The 27,941-nt window shown below is 43.1% G+C and overlaps 1 protein-coding gene across 3 annotated transcripts in view; it reads left to right on the top strand.

The window, feature by feature from the left end:
• LOC115124762 (rho guanine nucleotide exchange factor 7-like) overlaps window positions 1-27,431 on the top strand; it is a 30,228-nt gene extending 2,797 nt beyond the window's left edge. Inside the window, exons 2-21 of one of the 3 annotated variants that reach the window (XM_029654237.2) lie at window positions 2,602-2,685; window positions 5,867-5,951; window positions 7,305-7,438; window positions 7,656-7,857; window positions 9,485-9,573; window positions 10,638-10,732; window positions 10,881-10,976; window positions 11,310-11,432; window positions 12,578-12,716; window positions 15,414-15,473; window positions 16,751-16,897; window positions 16,962-17,048; window positions 18,193-18,271; window positions 18,502-18,656; window positions 21,709-21,930; window positions 22,150-22,333; window positions 22,899-23,084; window positions 25,157-25,256; window positions 25,402-25,456; window positions 25,683-27,431. In XM_029654237.2, coding sequence (XP_029510097.2) covers window positions 2,602-2,685; window positions 5,867-5,951; window positions 7,305-7,438; window positions 7,656-7,857; window positions 9,485-9,573; window positions 10,638-10,732; window positions 10,881-10,976; window positions 11,310-11,432; window positions 12,578-12,716; window positions 15,414-15,473; window positions 16,751-16,897; window positions 16,962-17,048; window positions 18,193-18,271; window positions 18,502-18,656; window positions 21,709-21,930; window positions 22,150-22,333; window positions 22,899-23,084; window positions 25,157-25,256; window positions 25,402-25,456; window positions 25,683-25,805 — 2,445 coding nt within the window. In that variant the 3' untranslated portion in view covers window positions 25,806-27,431. The remainder of the gene's footprint in view (window positions 1-2,601; window positions 2,686-5,866; window positions 5,952-7,304; window positions 7,439-7,655; window positions 7,858-9,484; window positions 9,574-10,637; window positions 10,733-10,880; window positions 10,977-11,309; window positions 11,433-12,577; window positions 12,717-15,413; window positions 15,474-16,750; window positions 16,898-16,961; window positions 17,049-18,192; window positions 18,272-18,501; window positions 18,657-21,708; window positions 21,931-22,149; window positions 22,334-22,898; window positions 23,085-25,156; window positions 25,257-25,401; window positions 25,457-25,682) is intronic. The other 2 variants (XM_029654238.2, XM_029654239.2) reach the window with 2 other exon arrangements.
• Window positions 27,432-27,941: the final 510 nt, after the last annotated feature.

The raw sequence follows: 27,941 nt of genomic DNA, 5'->3' as shown, positions 1-27,941 counted from the left end.
AGGTTCTGGGACACTGTAAAGCCCCCCCCCCCCCCCCGCAGCTACTCGCCCAAGCCTCTCCAGGTTCTCCTTTACCCAAATCCAGATAGCAGATGTTCTGAAAGAGCTGCAAAACCTGGACCTGTACAAATCAGCTGGGCTTGACAATCTGGACCCTCTATTTCTGAAACTATCCGCCGCCATTGTCGCAACCCCTATTACCAGCCTGTTCAACCTCTCTTTCAAATCGTCTGAGATCCCCAAGGATTGGAAAGCTGCCGCAGTCATCCCCCTCTTCAAAGGAGGAGACACCCTGGACCCAAACTGTTACAGACTTATATCTATCCTGCCCTGCCTATCTAAGGTCTTCGAAAGCCAAGTCAACAAACAGGTCACTGACCATCTCGAATCCCACCGTACCTTCTCCGCTGTGCAATCTGATTTCCGAGCCGGTCACGGGTGCACCTCAGCCACGCTCAAGGTACTAAATGATATCATAACCGCCATCGATAAAAGACAGTACTGTGCAGCCGTCTTCATCGACCTTGCCAAGGCTTTCGACTCTGTCAATCACCATATTCTTATCGGCAGACTCAGTAGCCTCGGTTTTGCTAATGACTGCCTTGCCTGGTTCATCAACTCCTTTGCAGACTGAGTTCAGTGTGTCAAATCGGAGGGCATGCTGTCCGGTCCTCTGGCAGTCTCTATGGGGGTGCCACAGGGTTCAATTATCGGGCCGACTCTTTTCTCTGTATATATCAATGATGTTGCTCTTGCTGCAGGTGATTCCCTGATCCACCTCTACGCAGACGACACCATTCTGTATACTTCCGGCCCGTCCTTGGACACTGTGCTATCTAACCTCCAAACAAGCTTCAATGCCATACAACACTCCTTCCGTGGCCTCCAACTGCTCTTAAACGCTAGTAAAACCAAATGCATGCTTTTCAACCGTTCGCTGCCTGCGCCCGCACGCCCGACTAGCATCACCACCCTGGATGTGGTTCCGACCTAGAATATGTGGACATCTATAAGTACCTAGGTGTCTGGCTAGACTGTAAACTCTCCTTCCAGACTCATATCAAACATCTCCAATCTAAAATCAAATCTAGAGTCAGCTTTCTATTCCGCAACAAAACCATCTGATCATTTATCACTCCAGTGTTAATCTGCAAAATTATAATTATTCGCCTACCTCCTCATGCCTTTTGCACACAATGTATATAGACTCTTTTTTTCTACTGTGTTATTGACTTGTTAATTGTTTACTCCATGTGTAACTCTGTGTTGTCTGTTCACACTGCTTTGCTTTATCTTGGCCAGGTCGCAGTTGCAAATTAGAACTTGTTCTCAACTAGCCTACCTGGTTAAATAAAGGTGAAATAAAAATAAAAAGTATACAAACATTACAAACAACAGTCAGGGAGATAGACAATACATCAAGACAGTGGTGGGAAAGGTACCCAATTTTCATACTTGAGTAAAAGTAAAGTTACATTAATAGAAAATTACTCAGTTTAAAGTGAAAGTCACCCAGTAAAATACAACTTGAGTAAAAGTTTAAAAGTATTTGGTTTTAAATATACTTAATTATCAAAAGTAAATGTAATTGCTAAAATATACATAAGTATCAAAAGGAAAAGTATAAATTATTTCAAATTCCTTATATTAAGCAAACAAGACAGCACAATTTCTTATTATTTTTTACAGATAGCCAGGGGCACACTCCAACACTCATACATAATTTACAAACTAAGCATGTGTGTTTAGTGACTCCGCCAATCAGAGGCAGTAGGGATGACCACGGATGTTCTCTTGATACATTTGTGAATTGGACCAGTTTCCTGTCCTGCTAAGCATTCAAAATGTCACTAGTATTTTGGGGTGTCAGGGAAAATGAATGGAGTAAAAAAGTACATTATTTTCTTTAGGAATATAGAGGGGTAAAATTAAAAGTTGTCCAAAATATATATAGTAAAGTGCAGATACCCCCAAAAATTACTTAGGTACTTTACACCACTGTATAAAGACTAATTAGTTACAAACATTAAACGTTTTGATAGCTATTTTGTCATGAGAAGAAGAAATCGTGTTTATTTGTTGCCTTGACATTTTAACCGAGGGGGTAAAAAACGTAATTTCTGTCACACACCCACAGAGCAAGAATGTACCTGCCCTTGTGTACTTGCAATTTATGCACAATTGGGAAAAGTTAACAACATAACTACAACAACAACAGGGTCGAGGTCTTCTAAATAACAGCCAATTGACGATAGGCCTAATAAGGAGAGCAATTGTTAGGTTATTAAAGGTTATGAAGCATGTGATTGCCACTACTGATATAGTCGCGGAGGGTTCTGTTTGCACAGGTAGGCACCAAAAGGTGTAGCCGCAGGGTTCTGGTTTTCACCGTAGAATATGCATAACACGTCATTTCCTCTCCTACTAATCCGATTTCTCGATGGGAGATTGAGAGGTCTTTTAGAAACACCGATTGGAGATTTTAGTTTCACACTGACATCGTGGATCTGTACCGTCTTTTGCAAAACCGAGAACGAAACAGGTTACCTACGTACGGCTCGGGGATTTACTTCATTAAACATTTAACTCCCTTCCACACAGATCTTCCAAGAACCAAGGAATGATAGTGAGTTCCAGAGCAATATAAAGGAGTTTCTGAAAGGCTGCGGGTCCTTCCGAGTGGAGGTGAGTCATTTAACCTGCCTGCCGCTCAGTAACTTTGTTGTAAATATCGACAATACAACGCGCTCTAAACATGACTGAAAACACTGTATCAACATTTAATTTGATCAACACGTGAGCCTGCCCCATGGGGCGTTAACACAGCCCAGTTGTACTAGCCTACAAGCAGAAAATACTACAGTTGTCGCCCTTTGGATACTAGTCTGGGTTTTAATTTGTATTTCTAACATAGTGTAACAACATTCCAAACGAATACTGCCCTACGCAATGTGTAGGGTTCGGGTAGAATGATTTGGTCACCATGATTTGGCCGTTTAACTGAGAAGTTTACCATTTTACAACTTGATGTTAGATGCTTCCTCATCCTGAAAATAATCTATGGGCAGGGAGAAACTGCAATCCGTGCTTCAGTTCTTTACACAGCCATTACAAACTTCAACTGACATTCGCCACTGTTAGCTAAAAAGCAATGGAAGCGATGGGGGCAACCAACTCCATATTTGGTTTGACGTTACTTAAAGGCGATTTGGCCATAACAATCTAATAAAAACATGCTCACTAATTAGCTGAAGTTTGTAATGGCCGTGTAAAGAACTGAACCATGGATTCTAGTTTTTTCCTGGCCTATAGACTATTTTCAGGGTGAGGAACCATCTAACATCAAGTTGTAAATTATTGATCTTGTCCTTTAATTCAACAACAAATTGTTATTCTGCATATTGAGCTGTCCTGGTCAATATGCAGAACAAGGGAATTTAACTGTGGGCACATCTACTGTCATGAGTAGCCAAGGCCGAGAGCCATATTTCAGTCTGTCAATACCATGAACCCTATTTCAACATTACAAAACACTTTCAAATTCTACTGTGTGAAACCTGAGTTGTTGGAATTCTGTTTTAAAGCACAGATAGCTGCACAGTATTCCAAGAGATGCCATCACACAATTTTTTATTTGTCATGGAAACAAGATTTGCCTCAAACTTCTGAGATATTGTGTGATATGGCAGGTGCCAGGTAAACATGTAAACAAAGCTGTGATCTGAACAGCCTCCTGATTTTAAAATCCGTCTGGGAACGTAGACAGTCCACTTCTCCCGAAAAATATACATTTGTACACCTTGTAGTAAACCACTTGCCTCACCGTGGCCTAGTTCTTGTGAATGCCTTGTCTCATCTCGACCCTGTTACTGACTGATTCAAGACCAGGCCTTATGGAAAGACTGTGACCGCTCTGTTCCAGTGTTCACACGATGCCACTGAGAATGAAGCAGTGTATTGGCATGCATCCAAGTGCTATACTAGTGTGGATATTGGCCTGTGACTCATACCTACCAGGAGTGAGAGCTGCTGGACAGTTATATCTCATGGCTGCTCACTGCAGTGTTGAGGCTGGGCTGCAGCAATAGTAACTAGCATGGCCTTTAGCACCCGACTCAGGTCTGTCTGTCTCTGTCTGGTCCTGTCTGTCTGGTCCTGTCCTGTTGTCAGTCATGCCTAACTGAATCAATACAGTTTATGCAAGAGGTGGTGCTGGGGGGGGCTTCATGAGAATGTCAACCCAACCAATGGATTTTCCAACAAGGTCGATTAGGTCGCAAGGCTAAATTCCAAAGTGACCAGACATGGACATACACTGTAGTGTGAAGGAGCAATACGCTGTCATGATGGCCATGGTAGATTATTGTCCCAAAACAACCCCTGCCTTATAGACATTCATTCCTAATAGATCTCTTCACTCTAGAGACCACATTGAGTCCATCCACCATATTGCTTAATACATCCATGTAGTTCTCTGTCAGAAGAAGAGGTCATACAGAAGTGTGTGTATAGGATTAGGGAGTAAGGGGTGGTTAGGACGGGGTTAGGGGTGTGTGTGTGTGTTGGTTAGAGAACATGATGAGGCAGAGATTAGAGATTGCTCAGACTGCTGATAATCCCCCAGACTGGCCCTGGGTGGTTAAAGGGTAGGAGTGAGGGTGTGTGTGTGTCCAGACTAAGGGGGCAGGGGTGGGTAGAGGGTAGGACTGTGTGGGTGCTCAGCCGTAAGTGTGCCACAGTGAGTTCTGGACCAGACTGGGTGAAAACTGCCCTCAGAGCAGAAGCAGCATTTAGGGCTGAGGAAACCAATGACACTGTTGAATTACCACTCACCTATGAAAATGACCTAATACTCTGACCGGGAAGTAGAGCTACTACACTTACTGCCATGCCAAATGGTGCTGAACACAATAGAATAGCAATAAGTAAGTAAACTGGGGTGTTGGCCTGATTGTGCAACAGAGTTAGTACATCTCCTGCTGTGGCCCAGTCACCTGGTACACTTAGTCACCTTAGGAAGCCTGACGAAATCCTGTATTTGTACTACAGAATTAGGTAGTAAGCTGATAAATACGGTGACACCATATCCTGCCAGGCCAGGGCACTCTTAGCGTTTCATGTTGGCTGTGTCTATCTAATAGTCATTTAATGAACTCTGACAACATATAGTTTAAAGAGACACCCAGGCCAAATGAGACATACAACTTGAAGGAATACAATGAATAGGGTCAGATGTTTGGTGCCAGACTTTAGGTGTTGGCACTCCTGTCCTAAAGGTCAAGTTCAAATATTAAACGCCCAACATTGCAGGTAGCAATTATTTAGTGAATAATACAGCATGAAGTGTCCTGAGTGTATTAGTGGTTGACCCCCAGTTAGACAGAGGGTGGATCTCAACGTGACACTCACATTCCTGACCTGTCTGGACTGAGAACAAAGAGAAGGAGAGCAGGATGTCCTTAGCCCTGTGGCTTCCTTCCTGTGGTTGTCTGTGGTACGATGCACTGCGCTGTCTAAATCCCAGTGTCTGTACACAGTCTCGGTAATGCTTGGGTAGATTATGGCTGAGTTCTGCTGCCTGTGTCAATCAGTAGTTGTTTTAACTCTGTGGTATTCTCCAGGCCTCAAACCTAGGCCTCCTTACTGTGAGTAATATCTTTACCGACATTACACAAATCACTGTTCTATGGGAATGTCTGGAAGTTCCAGTGTCAGGTTTTCATCACCAGAACCAGAGGAAATATGACAAGACCTTTACGCTGTTGCAATGTCATGAAACAGTTGTTTGTTTTCAGTCAGTTATATAGATATTTTATTTTCAACAAGTATTGAAAAGCTAAAGGATATCTCTCCCTCCTCTTCTCAGCCATTTGAGGTCAATGACCTCCTCCAGGGACTGAACTTCACCAAGGTGCTCAACTCTCTGGTGGCACTGGCCAAAGCCACCGAGGGTAAGTGGACGAAGACAGAAGTGTGTCTGGGGTGATTCATGGAAGGTTTCCTGTTTTCTATGCAAATCCATACCTGTGAAGTCCCAGATGTAACCTCTAGTCTCTATCAGAGTGGGCGTTGTGTGTTATTAGGCCTGTGTGTGTGTCTGTGTAGAATGATGGGTGCACGTTGCAGCATGTTGTGTGTTATTAGGCCTGTGTGTGTGTCTGTGTAGAATGATGGGTGCACGTTGCAGCATGTTGTGTGTTATTAGGCCTGTGTGTGTGTGTCTGTGTAGAATGATGGGTGCACGTTGCAGCATGTTGTGTGTTATTAGGCCTGTGTGTGTGTCTGTGTAGAATGATGGGTGCACGTTGCAGCATGTTGTGTGTTATTAGGCCTGTGTGTGTGTGTCTGTGTAGAATGATGGGTGCACGTTGCAGCATGTTGTGTGTTATTAGGCCTGTGTGTGTGTGTCTGTGTAGAATGATGGGTGCACGTTGCAGCATGTTGTGTGTTATTAGGCCTGTGTTTGTGTCTGTGTAGAATGATGGGTGCACGTTGCAGCATGTTGTGTGTTATTAGGCCTGTGTTTGTGTCTGTGTAGAATGATGGGTGCACGTTGCAGCATGTTGTGTGTTATTAGGCCTGTGTTTGTGTCTGTGTAGAATGATGGGTGCACGTTGCAGCATGTTGTGTTCTTCACTCACATTAATGTGTGTTGAACCTAAAGTAGCAGGCGTAAAATAAACTCCTGAAACTAGATCCCCCACATTCTGTCAGGGGGAGGTTCTCTTCTGCGCTCTTCAACCAATCCAGTAAATGTGGGGGAGGAGTTAAGATGGAGTGACGCCTTGTTAACGTCGAAAGTGGAAGTCACGTCACAGGCTCTCTTCCATTTCCCCTGATAACCGGATCATCCAGTTGTTGACGGCCCCGCCGAGGCTGATGTGTGTGTCCTCATCCCTCTCTCTCCTCCACAGACATAGGAGTGGGCAGTGACTCTGTGTGTGTCCTCATCCCTCTCTCTCCTCCACAGACATAGGAGTGGGCAGTGACTCTGTGTGTGTCCTCATCCCTCTCTCTCCTCCACAGACATAGGAGTGGGCAGTGACTCTGTGTGTCCTCATCCCTCTCTCTCTCCTCCACAGACATAGGAGTGGGCAGTGACTCTGTGTGTGTCCTCATCCCTCTCTCTCTCCTCCACAGACATAGGAGTGGGCAGTGACACTGTGTGTCCTCATCCCTCTCTCTCTCCTCCACAGACATAGGAGTGGGCAGTGACTCTGTGTGTCCTCATCCCTCTCTCCTCCACAGACATAGGAGTGGGCAGTGACTCTGTGTGTCCTCATCCCTCTCTCTCTCCTCCACAGACATAGGAGTGGGCAGTGACTCTGTGTGTGCACATCACTCATCCTCGTTACGGATCAAGTCGTTTGACTCTCTGAACACTCAGTCTCCCCGCGGACGCTCCTCCAAAGTCCTCCACAACCAGTACCGCAGCCTGGTGAGTCATAGAACCACATAGAACCCAACAGGACTAGAATGAACCATTTGAGGTGGTTCTAACCTGCAGCTTGGGGTTGTTTTCGGTCTCCATTTGTTTTTGCTCCATCCTTACTTAATCAATCTTTTTTTTCATTTTTTTCCTCTCCCTCTTAATTTCTCTTCTCTCCTGCTCCTCTGTTCCCTTCCTCCCTCGCTCCCTCTTTCCTCCCCACTAGGACATGTCGGAGAGCGGTGGGCAGCGGGTACTGGTGAGGGCCAAGTTCACCTTCCAGCAGACCAATGAAGACGAGCTGTCCTTCAACAAGGGTGACATGATCAGTGTGTCGCGCCAGGAAGACGGCGGCTGGTGGGAGGGCTCGTTCAACGGCAACAAGGGCTGGTTCCCTAGCAACTATGTCAAGGAGGTCAAAGGCAGCGGTGGGTGTCAGTGATTGGGCGGCTTGGATTGAATATTAAGTAGGGATCATAGTTTGTATTGGCGAGTATAAACATTAGGCGTATGCATCTCTATAACAACTTTATAATCATCTATAGGGGCTCTATTACAACTGTATAACTCTCAGAGAAATATCTCCTGTGTTGATGATATCTGATAGTGGTCCCCCCATATAGCTGACTGTACCTCTGAATCACGCAGCTAAACCAGACTGTTGATAGCTGGTGTGATTTACACACCGTATTTAATGTGGGTCTCTAGGGAATATCCTCTGCTGTTTTTAATGGCTATACATCAAATACCCATTTCATGCAGTCAGCATTTCCCCCGGCTGCTAGAGCTGTAATAACACTATTTATTTATTTTACCAGGTAAGCTGACTGAGAACTCGTACGTATTCACAGCAATATATGGTGGTATGCTGTTGGCCAAAGAGAATGATCACGAAGAGAATCATTTAAAACTGCAATATGTAACTTTTTGGGTGTCCAAACCAAATTCACATAGAAATGCTATTTATTGATCAGTCATTCTCACTGAAATCAAGTCTAAGTGCTAGATATGTTCTATGTGCGCTATTTCCATGCTTCCTGTTCTTAAGTTTATTTTTTGCGTCTTCTACTTTAGTTTTTGTACACCAGCTTCAAAGAGCCGAAAATACAATATTGATTCTCTACACTATACGTGCTTTTGTCGCATAAACTGAAATTAGGAGAATTATTAGAATTTGAGAAACTAGGAAATAGCGGTGCAATTTATTCGTAGTGCATCTTTTAAAAGCGGAATTACAGAGTGAAGGAACGTGTTGCCAATACTAAGCTCACCAAGACATGGTTCTACACCAGCTTATTCAATGGACTGCAATGTGCAAAGCATTACAGATGGAAATGTAATGCAGAGTAGAGCTCTGAGTTGGTTCTACACACTATATTTCTATCTGCAACACTAAGTGTTCTATCAGATCATATACAGAAATGTATAGTAGATGTATAAACTCTTTGTGCACAGCTGTTGTGCACAGTGATTGCACTATTAATGTAGCTATTGTGCATTATAACGGAGAGGAAGGAAACTGCGTGGTTAAACAAAGACAGGACATTCCTTATCTTAGCCTGTGGGTGGGACTTCCCCAAACACACCAAACAGCTCCCAGTGCTTCCCTCTGTTGGCCTACTACCTACCTACACATGATGAACTATGTATCAAACTAATTGGCATTTCTCTTATAAGCTCACGGTGGTAACCCACTCCCTTTCTGTTTCCAATCAGTCACACGTGAACATGCCCTCTGTCTCTGGCTGCAGAGAGCGAGCCACAGTTTGTGTTCCTTTGCTGTGTGTCATGTTGTTCTCTCTCCATTCTGTATGCTATCTCTGCCCCAAGGGTTAGCTACTAAAACACAGCAACATGAATGTGTCCCCATTTCTCTGTAGTAGAAAGCCTCTGGTCTGGTCGTTAGCTAAATGAAGCCAGCCTCTTTCCCTGCCGGATAACATTGCTTTAAACTCTATTATAAAATTAATGACTTAATGTTTCTGTCCTACTCTCTGTCCTACTTCTACTCTACACTTTCTCTCTCTCTCTTCTCCCCCACCACCAACCACACAGACAACCCAGTGTCTCCTAAGTCTGGCACCCTCAAAAACCCTGTGAGAGGCTTTGACACACCAGCTGTCAGCAAGACCTACTATAACCTGGTGAGAACCTACACAACCTACTGCACTGAGATCTGAAATACCACCAGGGTTTTTAGAATTGAGGCTTTTGCCTGCCGTGTGTTCGTGTGCAGTAATGTAGGTTGTTTCTTCCGTCTGACTGGCTGCTGGGCCAGCTGTGCCTCAAGGCCCTGTGACTGGCTGCTCCGTTTCTATCTAGTGGTAGCACACTGTCACTATGGTGTGTGTGTGTGTTGGTGTCTGGGTCAGTGATAGTTCACAGGGACTGTCCTGCTGCCGTGACGGTGATGGGACCACATTGCAAAGCATCCTGGAGGCCCACTGTTTATTTTGGTGCTGAGAGAAGCAGAGGGAGGGAGATATCAACTATTCAAGACACAGGAGAAACTGTCAGGAGAGGAGAGTAGATCTGAGGAGAGTATATGTATTGTCCCAATGAACAACAATACGTTAAGATCCACATGGAGCAATCTGATACAATACATTATGATTTGGGGAAAGAAGTGAATAGTTCAGTACTAGTCTTTGTGAAGACTTGAAGGTAACCTCATCACAGTGTTAAGTGATCTTGTGTTACAAGATCCAAATGAGTTTGAGAGTTGAAATATGAGCCCTACAACATCGGGAGTTAAGTTACCTGGCTGTCCGCCATTAGTGGATGTTAGATGGGTTAAAGCCAACTTAAACCCTCCACCTTCTCGATCCATCCATCTCTGCATCCTTCATAAAGCCTGCTCTGAACCTAGCCAGTAATGACATGGACTGAAGAGGTCAGTATTTGATGAGAAAAGGATAGCAGTTTATTTCTGTCCTCTGGTTTCTCTGTCTAATGGGCTCCTCATATGAAACTTAAAGACCAAAAAAACAAAGTTCTTCAAAAAATGCGGTGAAGAGGACTGGCTTCAGGAAGCAGAATGAGCGGTCTCCCTGGCCCCATTCTGTCAACGAGGGGGAGGTTAGGAGGAGAGAGGGTGGGTCTCCTCTGTGGGGGTGTCTGAGTTCAGTATCTCTGTCCGCCTGCCTGTCTGTCTATCCATCCATCAACATCCTCTCCTAACCCCCCTTTTCTGTCTCTCTCCATCCAGGTGCTCCAGAACATTCTAGAGACCGAGACCGAGTATTCCAAGGAGCTCCAAAGCCTACTGACCTCATACCTGCACTCACTGCAACCCACAGACAAGTGAGTGTGTTTGTGTTCACATGGCTGTATGTGTGTGTGTGTGTGTGTGTGTGTGTGTGTGAGGGTCTGATTTGAGCATACTATGAACCTTACTGTACCCCAACCATATCACTCCAGCTTTCCCCACACGGTCTCCCTCTGTCTCCAGGTTGAGCAGTGCAGACGTCAGTCACATCCTGGGGAATCTGGAGGACATCTCTACCTTCCAGCTGATGTTAGTTCAGTCCTACGAGGAATGTACCAGGTGAGTCCCCGAACACACACACACACACACACACACACGATCAGTCCAGCGTTGACCAAATGTATCTCATCAATACATGGATGTACCAAATGGGTGTCCGCAAACTTAAAATATGAATCAGCTCTGAAATAGACCACGTCCTGTCTGCCAATAGGATCTAAAGCCACACCTTAAATACCGCCGTGTGGGAGGGAGCACTATTCCTCATATATATATATATATATATATATATAAGTACATCGACATGATGTTTATACAGGTCACACTGACACCTACTGGTAGACTCTGGTAGTGCTGTGGTGGTGAGCACATTGTGTGTGTGTGTGTGTGTAGGCTTCCAGAGAGCCAGCAGAGAGTAGGGGGCTTCTTCCTCAACCTGCTGCCCCAGATGAAGGCTCTCTACATGGCCTACTGCTCGAACCACCCCTCGGCTGTCAACATCCTCACAGAACACAGGTAAGTGTGTGTGCACGTCAGGTAAATGTGTGTGTGTGTAACCAAATCCATCGTGTGATTTTATGACACTGGGTTGACTGTCAAAATGATAGCAGACTATTTTCAGTTACAATATCTGCAAAGTATTTTGTGTGTTTCAGTGAGGAGCTGGTGGATTTAGTATGTCGCTGTGTGTTTCAGTGAGGGACTGGGGGAGTTTAGTATGTCGCTGTGTGTTTCAGTGAGGGACTGGGGGAGTTTAGTATGTCGCTGTGTGTTTCAGTGAGGAGCTGGTGGATTTAGTATGTCGCTGTGTGTTTCAGTGAGGGACTGGGTGGATTTAGTATGTCGCTGTGTGTTTCAGTGAGGGACTGGGGGAGTTTAGTATGTCGCTGTGTGTTTCAGTGAGGGACTGGGGGAGTTTAGTATGTCGCTGTGTGTTTCAGTGAGGGACTGGGGGAGTTTAGTATGTCGCTGTGTGTTTCAGTGAGGGACTGGGGGAGTTTAGTATGTCGCTGTGTGTTTCAGTGAGGGACTGGGGGAGTTTAGTATGTCGCTGTGTGTTTCAGTGAGGGACTGGGGGAGTTTAGTATGTCGCTGTGTGTTTCAGTGAGGGACTGGGGGAGTTTAGTATGTCGCTGTGTGTTTCAGTGAGGAGCTGTGTGTGTGTGTGTGTTTCAGTGAGGGACTGGGGGAGTTTAGTATGTCGCTGTGTGTTTCAGTGAGGGACTGGGGGAGTTTAGTATGTCGCTGTGTGTTTCAGTGAGGAGCTGTGTGTGTGTGTTTCAGTGAGGAGCTGTGTGTTTCAGTGAGGAGCTGGGGGAGTTTAGTATGTCGCTGTGTGTTACAGTGAGGGACTGGGGGAGTTTAGTATGTCGCTGTGTGTTTCAGTGAGGGACTGGGGGAGTTTAGTATGTCGCTGTGTGTTTCAGTGAGGAGCTGTGTGTTTCAGTGAGGAGCTGTGTGTTTCAGTGAGGAGCTGTGTGTTTCAGTGAGGAGTTGTGTGTTTCAGTGAGGAGCTGTGTGTGTGTGTTTCAGTGAGGGACTGGGGGAGTTTAGTATGTCGCTGTGTGTTTCAGTGAGGAGCTGTGTGTGTGTGTTTCAGTGAGGAGCTGTGTGTTTCAGTGAGGAGCTGGGGGAGTTTAGTATGTCGCTGTGTGTTACAGTGAGGAGCTGGGGGAGTTTATGGAGGGGAAGGGAGCCAGTAGTCCAGGTATCCTGACCCTCACCACTGGTCTCAGTAAACCCTTCATGAGGCTGGACAAATACCCTACACTGCTGAAGGAACTGGAGAGACACATGGAGGTGAGAGGGAGACCGTCTGGTTATTTAGTATTTATTTTTTTAGGGTCTAGAACAGCTTTAATATTAGACAGATTGTAGCTTCCATCAATGGAATTGTCTGCATCATTTCCAATCTCCCATATATATTTTTTGTAAATATACAGTACCAGTCAAACGTTTTTGGAAACACTCATTCCAGGGTTTTTCTTAATTTTTTACTACTTTCTGCAATGTAGAATAATAGTGAAGACACAAACTATTAAATAACCCATATGGAATCATGTAGTAACCAAAAAGTGTTAAACAAATCAAAATATATTTGAGATTCTTCAAAGTAGCCACCCTTTGCCTTAAACCTCTTAGGGATAGTGAGATGCTAGCGTCTCAAGTGGCCAATAGCCTTGGGAAATGCATAGCGCCAAATTCAAATAAAACGCGATAAAACTCAAACTTTCATTAAATCACACATGCAGGGAACTCGATTAAAGCTACACTCGTTGTGAATCCAGCCAACATGTCAGATTTTAAAAATGCTTTTCGGCGAAAGCATGAGATGCTATTATCTGATAGCATGCACTCCCCCTGAACCACCTGAACGAGTTGTAAACAAAAGAATTAGCGTAGCCGGCGCTACACAAAACGCTGAAATAAAATATAAAACATGCATTACCTTTGAGCTTCTTTGTTGGCACTCCAATATGTCCCATAAACATCACAATTGGTCCTTTTTTTCGATTAATACCCAAAATGTCCATTTATAAAGCAGGTTTGATCCGGAAAAAACAGCTTTCCAAAACGCAACGTCACTACAAAACATTTCAAAAGTTGCCTATAAACTTTGCCAAAATATTTCAAACTACTTTTCTAATACAACTTTAGGTATTTTTAAACGTTAATAATCGATCAAATTGTAGACTGGGCAAACTGTATTCGATAGAGAAAGTAAACAAAACATGCACCATTTTCCCTCTTCCGTAACTATCAACAGTGTAACATTGTTCCAGGATGTGCCTCTTCTTCGTTTCACCAATGATTAACTTCAACCTAATTCCAAAGACTGGTGACATCCTGTGGAAGTCGTAGGAACTGTAAAATGGGCACTATCTAATTTCCCTTGGCAAAGACAACTGAGGGAACTGTCAGAGGAATTTCTTTGTTTCGGAACAGTTTTTCCTTTGGGTTTTGCCTGCTACATAAGTTCTGTTATAGTCACAGACATGATTGAACCAGTTTTAGAAACTTCAGTGTTTTCTATCCACACCTACTAATCATATGCATATAATATATTCCTGGCATGAGTAGCAGGAAGTTGAAATTGTGCACGCTATTTATCCAAAAGTGGAAATGCTGCCCCCTATCTCAAGTTAATGATCGCTTTGCACACTGTTGGCATTCTCTCAACCAGCTTCATGAGGGTCACCTGGAATGCTTTTCCCACAGACTTGAAAAAGTTCCCACATATGCTGAGCATTTGTTGGCTGTTTTTCCTTCACTCAGCGGTCCAACTCATCCCAAACCATCTCAATTGTGTTGAGGTCAGGTGATTGTGGAGGCCAAGGTAATCTGATGCAGCTCTCCATCACTCGCCTTCTTGGTCAAATAGCCCTTACACAGCGTGGAGGTGTGTTTTGGGTCATTGTTGAAACACAAATGAGATTCCCACTAAGATGGGATGACGCATCGCTGCAGAATCCTGTGGTAGCTATGCTGGTTAAGGGTGCCTTGAATTGTACATAAATCACAGACAGTGTCGTTAGCAAAGTACCATCACACCACCTCCTCCATGCTTCACGGTGGGAACCAAACGTGCGGAGATCATCCGTTCACCTACTCTGCATCTCACTGCATCTTACAAAGACACGGAGGTTGCAACCAGAATTTGGACTCATCAGACCAAAGCACAGATTTCCACTGGTCTAATGTCCATTGCTCGTGTTTCTTGTCCCAAGCAAGTCTCCTTTTTATTGGTGTCCTTTAGTAGTGGTTTCTTTGCAGCAATTTGACCATTTAACGCAGTGTCCTCGTAACAGTTGATGTTGAGATGTGTCTGTTACTTGAACTCTGAAGCATTTATTTGGGCTGCAATTTCTGAGGCTGGTAACTAATGAACATCCTCTGCAGCAGAGCTAACTCTGGGTCTTCTTTTCCTGTGTCGGTCCTGATGAGAGCCAGTTTTTGTGACTGCACTTGAAGAAACTTTCAAAGTTCTTGAAATGTTCTGGATTGACTGACCTTCATGTCTGCAAGTAATGATGGACTGTTGTTTCTCTTTGCTTATTTAAGCTGTTCTTGCCATAATATGGACTTGGTCTTTATTCTGTATACCACCCCTACCTTGTCACAACACAACTGATTGGCTCAAACGCATTAAGAAGGAAAGAAAATCCACAAATTAACCTTTAACAAGGCACACCTGTTAATTGAAATGCATTCCAGGTGACTCCCTCATGAAGCTGGTTGAGAGAATAACAAGAGTGTGCAAAGCTGTCATCAAGGCACCGGGTGGCTACTTTGAAGAATATCAAATATATTTACATTTAACCCTTTTTTTTTTAGTTACTTCAGGATTCCATATGTGTAATTTCATACTTCTGAGGTCTTCACTATTATGCTTATTTTTTTTCCACTACTATGCGTTTTGTTGTGTAGGTGTAGACTATATTGACTGTTAGACCTGTGATCTTCTGATGAATCAATCGTCCCCCTCTTCTTCATCAGGAGCATCATGCTGATCGACCAGACATCCAGAAGTGTTTGACCTCCTTCAAAAGCCTCTCTGTAAGTCGGACATACACCGTTCCTGTCTCCGTTTAATGACTTATGCAGTGTTGAAGGGTTACATTGACATGTCTCTTGTTGATGATGTACACTACCGTTCAAAAGTTTGGGGTCACTTAGAAATGTCCTTGTTTTTTAAAGAAAAACAACTTTTTTTTTTTTTGTCCATTTTAAAATAACATCATTGATCAGAAATACAGTGTAGACATTGTTAATGTTGTAAATGACTATTGTAGCTGGAAACAGTTAATTTTTTATCAGTACATACATTTTAATGGAATGCCTCCATAGGCGTACAGAAGCCAATTATCAGCAACCATCACTCCTGTGTCGCAATGGCACGATGTTAGCTAACCCAAGTTGATCATTTTAACAGTGAAGAGGTGACTCAGGGATGCTGTCCAGTGTCAGTGTTTTTTTGCCCATCTTAATCTTTTGTTTTTATTAGCTAGTCTGAAATATGGCTTTTTTTTTCAACTCCGCCTAGAATACCAGCAGCCCGGAGTCGCCTCTTCACTGTTGACGTTGAGACTGGTGTTTGGCAGGTACTATTTAATGAAGCTGCCAGAATAGACTGACAAGTTTCAGAAAAAAGTTTTGTTTCTGGCCATTTTGAGCCTGTAATCGAACCCACAAATGCTGATGCTTCAGATACAATCAGCCTAACAGTTTTCAGCTGTGCTAACATAATTGCAAAAGGGTTTTCTAATGATCAATTAGCCTTTTAAAATGATAAACTTGGATTAGCTAACACAACGTGCCGTTGGAACACGAGTGATGGTTGCTGATAACGGGCCTCTGTAGATATTCCATTAAAAATCAGCTGTTTCCAGCTACAATAGTCATTTACAACATTAACAATGTCTGCACTGTATTTCTGATCAATTTGATGTTATTTTAATGGGCAAAAAATGTGCTTTTCTTTAAAAAACAAGGACATTTCTAAGTGACCCCAAACGTTTGAGTACTAGCGTATATGGATTCCAGTGTTATTCAGGGATAAATTCACATGTTAAATAGTCTCTGTCTTGTTGATGTGTGCAGGCAGTGCAGTTTTGCTAATCCTGGGCTGAGGGAAAGCTTTAGCCTGGCTCTGAGCTCCACAATTTGGCTCTGCTGTTCTGTGTCTTGGTGCCCTGGCTTGGGCTTCTATGCAAGCCTGGATCTTCCGTGTGTGTGTGTGTTTCTCGCTCACTGTCTCTCTCACATCGATTGGGATTCAATACTCTAAAACAGCTTCCTTTTATTTGTGTGTGTTTGTGTCTCCATGGCTTCAGGCTCAGTGTCAGGAGGTGAGGAAACGTAAGGAGCTGGAGCTGCAGATTCTAACTGAGACGATCAGACGCTGGGAGGGAGATGACATCAGAACCCTGGGCCCTGTCCTGTACATGTCACACACACTCTGCCACACACACGGATCAGAGGTAAGACGCGCATCTATAATCTACACCCAGGAACGTCTTAACAGTGTGTGTTTGTCTTCTTTAGGAGAAGAGTGAACGCTACCTCCTGCTCTTCCCAAATGTTCTCCTACTGCTGTCTGCCAGCTCCAGAATGAGTGGATTCATCTACCAGGTCGGGATCTCTCTCTCTCTCGTTCTCGCTCTGTCCTTTGTTAAAATTTAGGGCCCTATAGATTAGATTCTGCTTTGTGGAGAACCTGACGGAATCCTGAAATCGAGATGTTAAAACGAATCTCAACAATATTCAAAAATGTATTGAATTTAGTAGGAAATCCACTAAATGTTTTGAAAGTTATTCATTTGCCCAAGATTATCATGACATAAATAAAATATATCAGTGATTCATATTTTCCTTCAACTTTCTGAAGAGGCAACGGCACAGGAATGCCTGTGTGCCTGTTTGTCTACCACTTATTGTAGTCATTAGCATAATCGCTAATGTTTTGCCAACTGTCTTCTGGTTGATGCTAGGCTTTCCCAAAAACCTTCTCAGTTAAATGTTAAAGCTACAATATGTGACTTTTTGCGTGACCCAACCAAATTGACATAGAAATGTGAGTTATAGATTGTCAATCTCATTGAAAGCATGTCTAAGAAGAGGTATACCTGTTCTATGTGTGCTATTTCTATGCTTCCCGGTAAGTTTTTTTTAATTAAAAAAAAAAGTTTTTTTACTTTCGGTTTTGTACACCAGCTTCAAACAGCTGAAAATACTATATTGTTGGTTATGGAAAATATATTTCACAGCGGTTTAGATGGTACAATGATTCTCTACACTGCTTGTTTTGTCACAAACTGAAATTAGGCGAACTTGGAATTTTAGCAACCAGAAAAAATTGTGGAGGGATTTTTTTCGTATTTGACCATTTGACTACAAGGTAGCATATGCCTACCTGGCAGAATTATATCATGACTATTTGCATCAATCCAGTGGCCATTTGTTTTGCAGACTTTGCAATCACATGAGTGCTACAGAAGCATCCTAACCAAACAACTATCTCTGGCTAGTGAGCAGTTAAAGGGTAATTACACCCCAAAATCTATTTAAAAAATATATTTTTTCCCCCAGACCAAGTGGTCTCCTGATGTGGTTTAAGCATTGTTACGGACTTAGAACATCATGCTTTGGGCCCCCCCCCCCCCCCCCCCAAAAAAAGAAGAAACTGAATCAGGCAAAAATCTAACTGATTTTATAGTGCCCTTAAGTGTGTAAACACTGAAGGTTTGTGTAACTTGTTTGTTGATTTGCTTTAAAGGATAAGCTGCCATTGACAGGAATGATTATCTCAAGGATAGAAGATTGTGAGTTGGTCAAAAACGCTTTCGAAATATCAGGTACGTTTACAGTTATTTTACTAGTGGAGTTTAAACAGCTCAAATTAAGGGTAATGTCTGTAAACACACACGTGTGTGTGTGTGGACATGTTTAACTATACTTGTGGGGATCCGAAGGAAAAAGGCTATTTCTAGGGGGTTGAGGTTAGGGGTTCGGCAAAAATATAATTTTGAATGGGAATAAATTGTGTCCCCACAAGGTTAGTTAAACAAGACTGTGTGTGTTACAGGCAGTACGTGTGAGCGGATGCAGGTGGTGTGTAACAACCAGCAGGATTTGCAGGAGTGGGTGGAGCATCTGTCGAGACACACTCAGATCAGAAACGCCCCCTCCGTGATCATGACCACACCCACCGCCAAGCCCCAGTCTGTCCCCTGCCACACGGTAACACCCCCAACCTCTCCAGTCTGACTGTCAGTTAAAGGGAAGGGTATCGACATTTGTCTGACATTTTTCTTGTGTAGATCCAGGTACATGGATTAGGATATTTGCAGGTTTAAATCCCAAATGAATGGGAAAGATAATGCTGCGTTCATAACATCTTGTACATTTGTAAATATGACCATACCACTGGGAAATATCCATCTGAATGCCCCCCTTAGTGGGAAACTCGTCTATCATCACGGACCTCTCCCACATGTTGAACTTTGATGTCACATACTGAGGAAATGACCTCTGTTATAGTTTTTTCGGCAGTTAAATGCAACAATAAAACATTACTTTTTATAAATAATCTATTAATATAGTTTTTGAACACGATAATTTGTTTACAAGCTTGCTAGCTGTTCTTTTAATTTATGGTTGAAGCAGATTGTTTGCCCGTTAGCCAGGCAGCGATTCTCAGAGTTCAAAGCACTTGAATGCATCCAACTCTTATTTACAACTGGTTATTACTAGAGGTCGACCGGTTATGATTTTTCAACGCTGAAACCGAAACCGATTATTGGAGGAATTTTTTTTTGTATGATTTTTTAAATTTTTTGTAATATATATTTATAATAATGACAATTACAACAATACTGAATGAACAATGAACCATTTTATTTTAACTTAGTACATAAATGAAATCTATTTAGTCTCAAATAAATAATGAAACATGTTCAATTTGGTTTAAATAATGCAAAAACAAAGTGTTGGAGAAGAAAGTAAAAGTGCAATATGTTCCATGTAAAAAAAGCTAACGTTTAAGTTCCTTGCTCAGAACATGAGAACATATGAAAGCTGGTGGTTCAATATTCCCAGTTAAGAAGTTTTGGGTTGTAGTTATAGGAATTATGACGCGTCAACTATTTGTATTTCATATACCTTTTGACTATTGGATGTTCTTATTGGTACTTCAGTATTGCCAGCCTAATCTCGGGAGTTGATAGACTTGAAGTCATAAATTGCGCTTTGCCTCAAGCATTGCTAAGAGCTGCTTGCAAAATGCACTAAAGTGCTGTTTGAATGCTTACGAACCTGCTGCTGCCTACCACCGCTCAGTCAGACTGCTCTATCAAATCATAGACTTAATTATAATAAACACACAGAAATACGAGCCTTAGACATTAATAATGGTCAAATCTGGAAACTATCATTTAGAAAACAAAACGTTTATTCTTTCAGTGAAATACAGAACCATTCTGTATTTTATCTAACGGGTGGCAACCGTAAGTCTAAATATTGCTGTTACATTGTACAACCTTCAATGTTATGTCATAATTACATACAATTCTGGCAAATTAATTACGGTCTTTGTTAGGAAGAAACACCGTTCGCTATGAGCCAGGTGCACTGAACGCAAGAGAAGTGACACAATTTCCCTAGTTAATATTGCCTGCTAACATGCATTTATTTGAACTAAATATGCAGGTTAAAAAAAATATATACTTCTATGTATTGATTTTAAGAAAGGAATTGACGTTTATGGTTGGGTACATTTGTGCAACGAATGTGCTTTTTTCTTAAATGCGCTTTTGTTAAATCATCACCCGTTTGGTGAAGTTGAAATAGGCTGTGAGTCGATAATAAATAAACAGGCACCGCATTGATTATATGCAACGCAGGGCAAGCTAGTTAACCTAGTAATATCATGGTTCCGACCTAGAATATGTGGACATCTATAAGTACCTAGGTGTCTGGCTAACTGTAAACTCTCCTTCCAGACTCTTATCAAACATCTCCAATCTAAAATCAAATCTAGAGTCGGCTTTCTATTCCGCAACAAAGCCTCCTTCACTTACGCCGCCAAACTTACCCTAGTAAAACTGACTATCCTACCGATCCTCGACTTCGGCGATGTCATCTACAAAATAGCTTCCAGTACTCTACTCAGCAAACTGGATGCAGTTTATCACCGTGCCATCCGTTTTGTTACTAAAGCACCTTATACCACCCACCACTGCGACCTGTATGCTCTAGTCGGCTGGCCCTCGCTACATATTAGTCGCCAGCCCCACTGGCTCCAGGTCATCTACAAGTCCATGCTAGGTAAAGCTCTGCCTTATCTCAGTTCACTGGTCATGATGGCAACACCCACCCGTAGCACGCGCTCCAGCAGGTGTATCTCACTGATCATCCCTCAAGCCAACACCTCATTTGGCCGCCTTTCGTTCCAGTTCTCTGCTGCCTGTGACTGGAACGAATTGCAAAAATCGCTGAAGTTGGAGACTTTTATCTCCCTCACCAACTTCAAACATCAGCTATCTGAGCAGCTAACCGATGGCTGCAGCTGTACATAGTCTATCGGTAAATAGCCCACCCAATTTTACCTACCTCATCCCCATACTGTTTATATTTATTTACTTTTCTGCTCTTTTGCACACCAGTATCTCTACCTGTACATGACCATCTGATCATTTATCACTCCAGTGTTAATCTGCAAAATTGTAATTATTCGCCTACCCCCTCATGCCTTTTGCACACTGTATATAGACTCTTTTTCTACTGTGTTATTGACTTGTTAATTGTTTACTCCATGTGTAACTCTGTGTCGTTGTATGTGTCGAACTGCTTTGCTTTATCTTGGCCAGGTCGCAGTTGCAAATAAGAACTTGTTCTCAACTAGCCTACCTGGTTAAATAAAGGTGAAATAAAAAAATTAAATGAAAAAAACATATGTAGTTATGTGAAGTTTGTTTTTTATAAGATAAGTTTAATGCTAGCTAGCAACTTACCTTGCCTCCTTTTGACGCTGCGCTCATGTAACAAGTGGTCAGCCTGCCACGCAGTTTCCTCGTGGATTGCAATTTAATCGGCCTAAATCGGCGGCCGATTTATGAAACTTGAAATTGGCCCTAATTAATCGGCCACAACGATTAATCGGTTACCACCTTCCCACTTGGTAATGAACGCAGTAAGCATCATTTCACTCCAAGAAATGCTTCTGTATATATGATATACCTTTTTTTTTTTTGTACCCGTCTTAAACTTCTTCCCTCTGTTCTCTCTCCCCCAGCTCCCGTCCCATCCCCTGACCCCCTCCAGACACTCAGAGAGTAGGGGTGTATCTGCGGGCCCTGCCTACCACACCTTACCCCACCCCTCCTCCCACGGGGTCCCTCAAACCCCCCCCATGTGGGGTCCCCTGGAGCCCCCCAGCACCCCCAAACCCTGGAGCCTCAGCTGCCTCCGCCCCGCGCCCCCACTCAAGCCCTCGGCAGCACTCTGCTATAAAGAGGTATGGTCCTGGGCCTTTCGTGTAAGAGGGAATAGGTTCCAAACAGTAATAGTCCGTTTCTAGAGATGATGCCTTTATCAATATAATAGCCCACCTCTAGGGTTCTAAGAGAGCCTCTCTCTTCCTCCTTTTATCTCCCTCTCTAGGATCTGAGTAAAATAGCCCACCTCTAGGGTTCTAAGAGAGCCTCTCTCTTCCTCCTTTTATCTCCCTCTCTAGGATCTGAGTAAAAGTCCTAAGAGTATGAAGAAGCTGCTGCCTAAACGTAAGCCTGAGAGGAAACCTTCAGATGAGGACTTTGCTACCAGGAAGAGTACTGCAGCTCTGGAGGAGGATGCCCAGATCCTGAAAGTGATCGAGGCCTACTGCACCAGCGCCAAAACACGACAGACACTCAACTCAAGTAAGACTACGCCGCAAACACACAACCTGTCAGAGACTCAATACTTCAACCAATACCAACTAGTCTTTGGTGTCATTTGACTTCTCCGAAGCCTGTCTTTTATTTCTGTACTAACATGAACCATGTCCAGATTAGTTCTAAGACTTCACAGGTTCTGGATAAATGCTCTTTAGAGTATAGCTGTTTAGATTCAACTGTCCTTTTAGTCTATTGCTACTCATAGTTCAGTGTTGTCTCCTCTCTAACTATGTTCTCTCCTGTTTCTTTTCTCTCCCCTCATCCCCTTTGCATTCTGTTATTCTCTGCTCTGTTCCTCCTCCTTTTGGTTTGTCTATTTTGTGTCCTCTCCCTTTAAAAAAATATATATATATTTGCATCCATAACCCCACCATCCCTCCTCATTTTAAATATACGTGTATATTATTTGTCCTATTATTATGGATCCCTCTCTCCACAACCCACCTCAACAATTATTCCCCCCCCCCCCCACACCGCTTTATTATGGTTTGATCCACTCCCCCTCCTCGTTCCGTATGGTTTGATCCACCCCCCCTCCTCGTTCCAGCATGGCAGGGTACTGATTTGATGCATAACCACGTGCTGGCCGAGCCAGTTGACCGGTCCAGTGCGGACACTATAGGTTGCCGTAGCAGCCTGTCCAGAGGGACCGAGCCCTGGTCTGACCTATCAGAGGACTCGGATTATGACAGTATTTGGACCGCCAGTAGTTACAGGACCTCCTCCGTTTCTCGTAAGAGCTACAGTCGCTCCTCCCATATATCCCGCTCCCCCACACCTTTTTTAATAAACTATTTTATTTTGAAATATGATTTTATTTCATCGTAGTTTTGGAACCCCATTGCTGGCCAGGCCACATTCAGTACGCAAATGTTTCATGTATTGGATGTACACACAATAGTCCAAATACGCAAATGTTTCATGTATTGGAAAAAATAGCTTGTTTAAAACAACAACAAACGGCAAAGTGCGTGCATATGTATTCACCCCCTTTTTGCTATGAAGCCCCTAAATAAGATCTGGTGCAACCAATTACCTTCAGAAGTCACAGAATTAGTTAAAGTCCACCTGTGTGCAATCTAAGGGTCACATGATCTCAGTATACATACACCTGTTCTGAAAGGCCCCAGAGTCTGCAACACCACTAAGCAAGGGGCACCACCAAGCAAGTGGAACTATGAAGACCAAGGAGCTCTCCAAACAGGTCGGGGACAAAGTTGTGGAGAAGTACAGCTCAGGGTTGGGTTATAAAAATAAAATAAAAAAAGGAAAGGAAGGAAACAAAGAGACCAAAAATAACCCTGAAGGAACTACAAAGCACCACAGCAGAGATTGGAGTATCTGTCCATTGGATCACTTTAAGCTGTACACTCCACAGAGTTGGGCTTTATGGAAGTGTGTCCAGAAAAAAGCCAAAAGGCATGTGGGAGACTTTCCAAACATATGGAAGAAGGTACTCTGGTCAGATGACACTAAAATGTAGCTTTTTGGCTATGAAGGAAAACGCTATGTCTGGCACAAACCCAACACTTCTCATCACCTTGAGAACACCATCCCCACAGTGAAGCATGGTGGCGGCAGCATCATGCTGTGGGGATGTTTTTCATCGGCAGGGACTGGGAAACAAAAATCTATTTTACTTCCAGGTTGTAAGGCAACAAAACACTTTTGCAAGGCACTGTATGTATTCATGCATGCATGCACTACTGGTTAGACAGTTTGCACTGTTCTGTGAAGGGAGTAGTACACAGCGTTGTACAAGATCTTCAGTTTCTTGGCAATTTCTCCCATGGAATAGCCTTAATTTCCCACAAGAATAGACTGACGAGTTTCAGAAGAAAGTCATTTGTTTCTGGCCATTTGAGCCTGTAATCAAACCCACATGCTGATGCTCCAGATACTCAACTAGCCTAAAGAAGACGAGTTTTCTATTGCTTCTTTAATCAGAACAGTTTTTAGCTGTGCTAACATAATTGCAAAAGGGTTTTATAATGCTCAATTAGCCTTTTTAAAAATGATAAACTTGGATTAGTTAACACAACTTGCCATTGGAACACGATTGATGGTTGCTGATAACGGGCCTCTAGATATTCCATAAAAAATTGGCCGTTTCCGGCTACAATAGTCATTTACAACATTAACAATGTCTACACTGTATTTCTGATCAATTTGAAGTTAAAAACAAGGACTTTTCTAAGTGACCCCAAACTTTTTAACGGTAGTATACACGCACACACCCTCTTCTCCCATCAAAAGACCTCTGTGGACAAAGGAAATGCTCCTCAGCCTCCCTTCTGTTCTCAACTATTAACGGCTTCAAATGACCTGGTGTCATGTTACAATCATTAAAATGATGAGTTAATATGCTGCTGTCATAGCTTAGATCTCCCTTGGAGAACAGCGATATTGAATCTCAATGGAATCTCCTGTATGGATAAATGGTAGATGAGAGGGAGACTTGATTTGCCAGGTCAAGTTCTCCTCCTCTACCACACCTGTCCTGATCCCTCCACAGGACCCCTTTGACAGGCCGCTTATCTGAATCTGGTTTGGGGGGTGTCCTAATACTCTAAAATGGCCTCCTTGTCATCTTTTCCTTCATTGCCGCTGATAACTGAAAGGGCTACTATAAAGGACTGTGATCAGGGGGGACAGCACACAAGGAGAAGAGGCTAGTTTGAACTATTGAGCTACAGCCTTAGTGTGTCAAACCTCTACGGAAAGGTCACCCTCCCTCAATCAGTCAATAAGTCATCCCGTCCATCGACCAATGTGCTCTGCTGACGGTCTTGTTTTACCAATCAGGATCCAGAGAGAAGTCAGGTCTGCACATGCTCTTCCCTGAGGAGGAGAAGATCATCGTGGAGGAGACCAAGAGCAACGGACAGACTGTCATAGAGGAGAAGTAAGCACTACATTCCTCCCTGAACTACCAGTGCGTTAGATTGGGAGAACTCTTCACTTCAGACGTTTATATGTTCCCTAATGGGGTTTATTGATAATGGTGAGCTGTGGTTGGGTTTGTTAACTAACATGTCTGTCTGCCTTAGGACTCTAGTAGACACGGTGTATGGGCTGAAGGATGAAGTGCAGGAGCTAAAACAGGTGAGCGTTCAGGGGAGTTGGCACGTTTTAGCATTCTCTGAAGCCGTCACATCAAATAGCATGTCAGTCATACAGCATCAGCATCATAATGAATCAATTAGAGGCTTTCTATGACAAAACTCTAAGCATATACATCCCAGAACCAGAGCTCTGTTCATTCCAGGCATGTGCGATTTAGACCCTTTTCTAAGATCCAGCGGCAATCTTTGTTCCCCCCCCCAAACAGGACAACAAGAAGATGAGGAGGACCCTGGATGAAGAGCAGAAAGCCAGGAAGGAGCTGGAGAAGATCCTGAGGAGAGTCCTGAAGAACATGAACGACCCCACCTGGGACGAGACCAACCTGTGAATACTCGGGTGACATCGCATCAACATGGTTGGGTTTGGGCTCCATCGTGACTGGACCAAAATTGTTAACCACAAAGCTATCTGCTGTAACACTGTGAACTGACACTGTGGAACACTGATCTGTCACTGTTGTAAGAGACTGGGTGTGGTCCAAAGTCAAAACAGCCAATGAAAATGCAACATAGCGTCCCTGAATCACTCTGGAAGACTATTGGCTGCGGCATGGACCTCCGACCTCTGTGTTGATCTGGGATTGGAAAGGGGCTGGAACAATCACGCTAGTGAAGATACCTGGTTTGCTCTTCTCATCTTTGTTGATCTGCACTGATATGTGCAGTAGGTCCCTAGTGCCTACAAAGGGATTTCCTTCCACCTGTCCAGTTTTATGCAGATGAAAGATGAGGAAAGGTAGCCACGGTAGACTATTGAGATGCAACCCAGACAATTTTGACAGGTGATGATTTTGTCACTGCCTCCATTACCCTGCTGCCAAGCTCCTCAACACCCCCACCCTCTTACCCCACTCTGGAGCATCTCCCTGCCCATTCCTCTGAGCCTTGTAAGGAACCTATGGCCAACACACAGAACAGCATAACCTCTAGCTCATTCTGCATGTTTCCATGGAAACCTTAGCAATCCAATACTGGAACGTTTTCAGGTGATTTTTCTAGCTTTCTGATGATGATTTGAAGTATTCTGGATGACCTATTTCTTGTTTGTTACTGTTGTTTTACTGGATAATGGACTTTCTATTTTAATGCTTTCCTGAAAACACTGTATTTCTACTTCTTTGTCACCTATGATTTGTACAGAAACTAAATGTAGCGTCTCAAATTAATATCATGAAATGTGCCTTGGGGAAACTATTCCATGATAGCAGCTTATATCTCTTTCAGGCTCTTCAGTTTAAAATAGGTCAAATATTCCAATGCAATATTGATTCCAATGATGAACACTAATGTAAACTACTTATCTAACTATTTCAGATTCTATATTATGTCTGTAATTTATGTATTTAAATGAAATTGACTGAAGTGTATTATGCAATCCTTAAGTCTATTGTTCAGTTAAAAACCTCCCTCCTTAAGTCTATTGTTCAGTTAAAAACCTCCCTCCTCAAGTCTATTGTTCAGTTAAAAACCTCCCTCCTCAAGTCTATTGTTCAGTTAAAAACCTCCCCCCTTAAGTCTATTGTTCAGTTAAAAACCTCCCTCCTTAAGTCTATTGTTCAGTGACATTCTCCCTCAAGTCTATTGTTCAGTGAAAACCTCCCTCAAGTCTATTGTTCAGTTAAAAACCTCCCTCAAGTCTATTGTTCAGTGACATTCTCCCTCCTTAAGTCTATTGTTCAGTGAAAACCTCCCTCAAGTCTATTGTTCAGTGAAAACCTCCCTCCTTAAGTCTATTGTTCAGTGAAAACCTCCCTCCTTAAGTCTATTGTTCGGTGACATTCTCCCTCGTTAAGTCTATTGTTCAGTGAAAACCTCCCTCCTTAAGTCTATTGTTCAGTGACATTCTCCCTCGTTAAGTCTATTGTTCAGTGAAAACCTCCCATATCCTCTATTTATTACCTCTTCGTCTCTCTCTCTCTTCTCAACTCGTCTCTGAATTAAACCAGTAAACTGAATCTCGTGTGTATCTGAATACTTGCGATGACTGACATGTTGTTGTACCCATCTTAGTTGAAAGCACTGGCTGTACGTTGCCTCTGCATAACAGTGTCTGCTAAATGACCTAAAAGTGATGGAGCCTTTGTCCTGCAAAGTGCTGTCACTTTATCTTCAAATGAATCAGACAGTTATCATTGGATACCTGTCAGTGGTAGATTCAGGTGAAAATGTACTATAAACAGTCCAGGAATGGTGACGTTGACCACGTTTCCATGCGCACAGTATAATGTAAGACATTATTCTGCACTACTTTATTTAGTCTTCTGGGGCAACAAGTTAGGACAGAAGAGGAGCTGTGCCTTTGGAAAGTATTCAGACCCCTTTTTTGTTATGTTACAGCCTTATTATAAAAAGTATGCAATTGTTTTTTGACCCCTCAGTCATTGCACCTCTCAACACAGTTACCAACTGTAGGTACAACTAGCCCTGTTGTTCCACAGGTTTCGGCACTGTACCATCAGGTGAGG

The sequence above is a fragment of the Oncorhynchus nerka genome, linkage group LG2 (genome assembly GCF_034236695.1).
Source record: "Oncorhynchus nerka isolate Pitt River linkage group LG2, Oner_Uvic_2.0, whole genome shotgun sequence".
Classification (NCBI taxonomy): Eukaryota; Metazoa; Chordata; class Actinopteri; order Salmoniformes; family Salmonidae; genus Oncorhynchus; species Oncorhynchus nerka.
The sequence above is the reverse complement of the archived record's forward strand: the minus strand, read 5'-3'. Positions and strand labels throughout refer to the sequence as shown.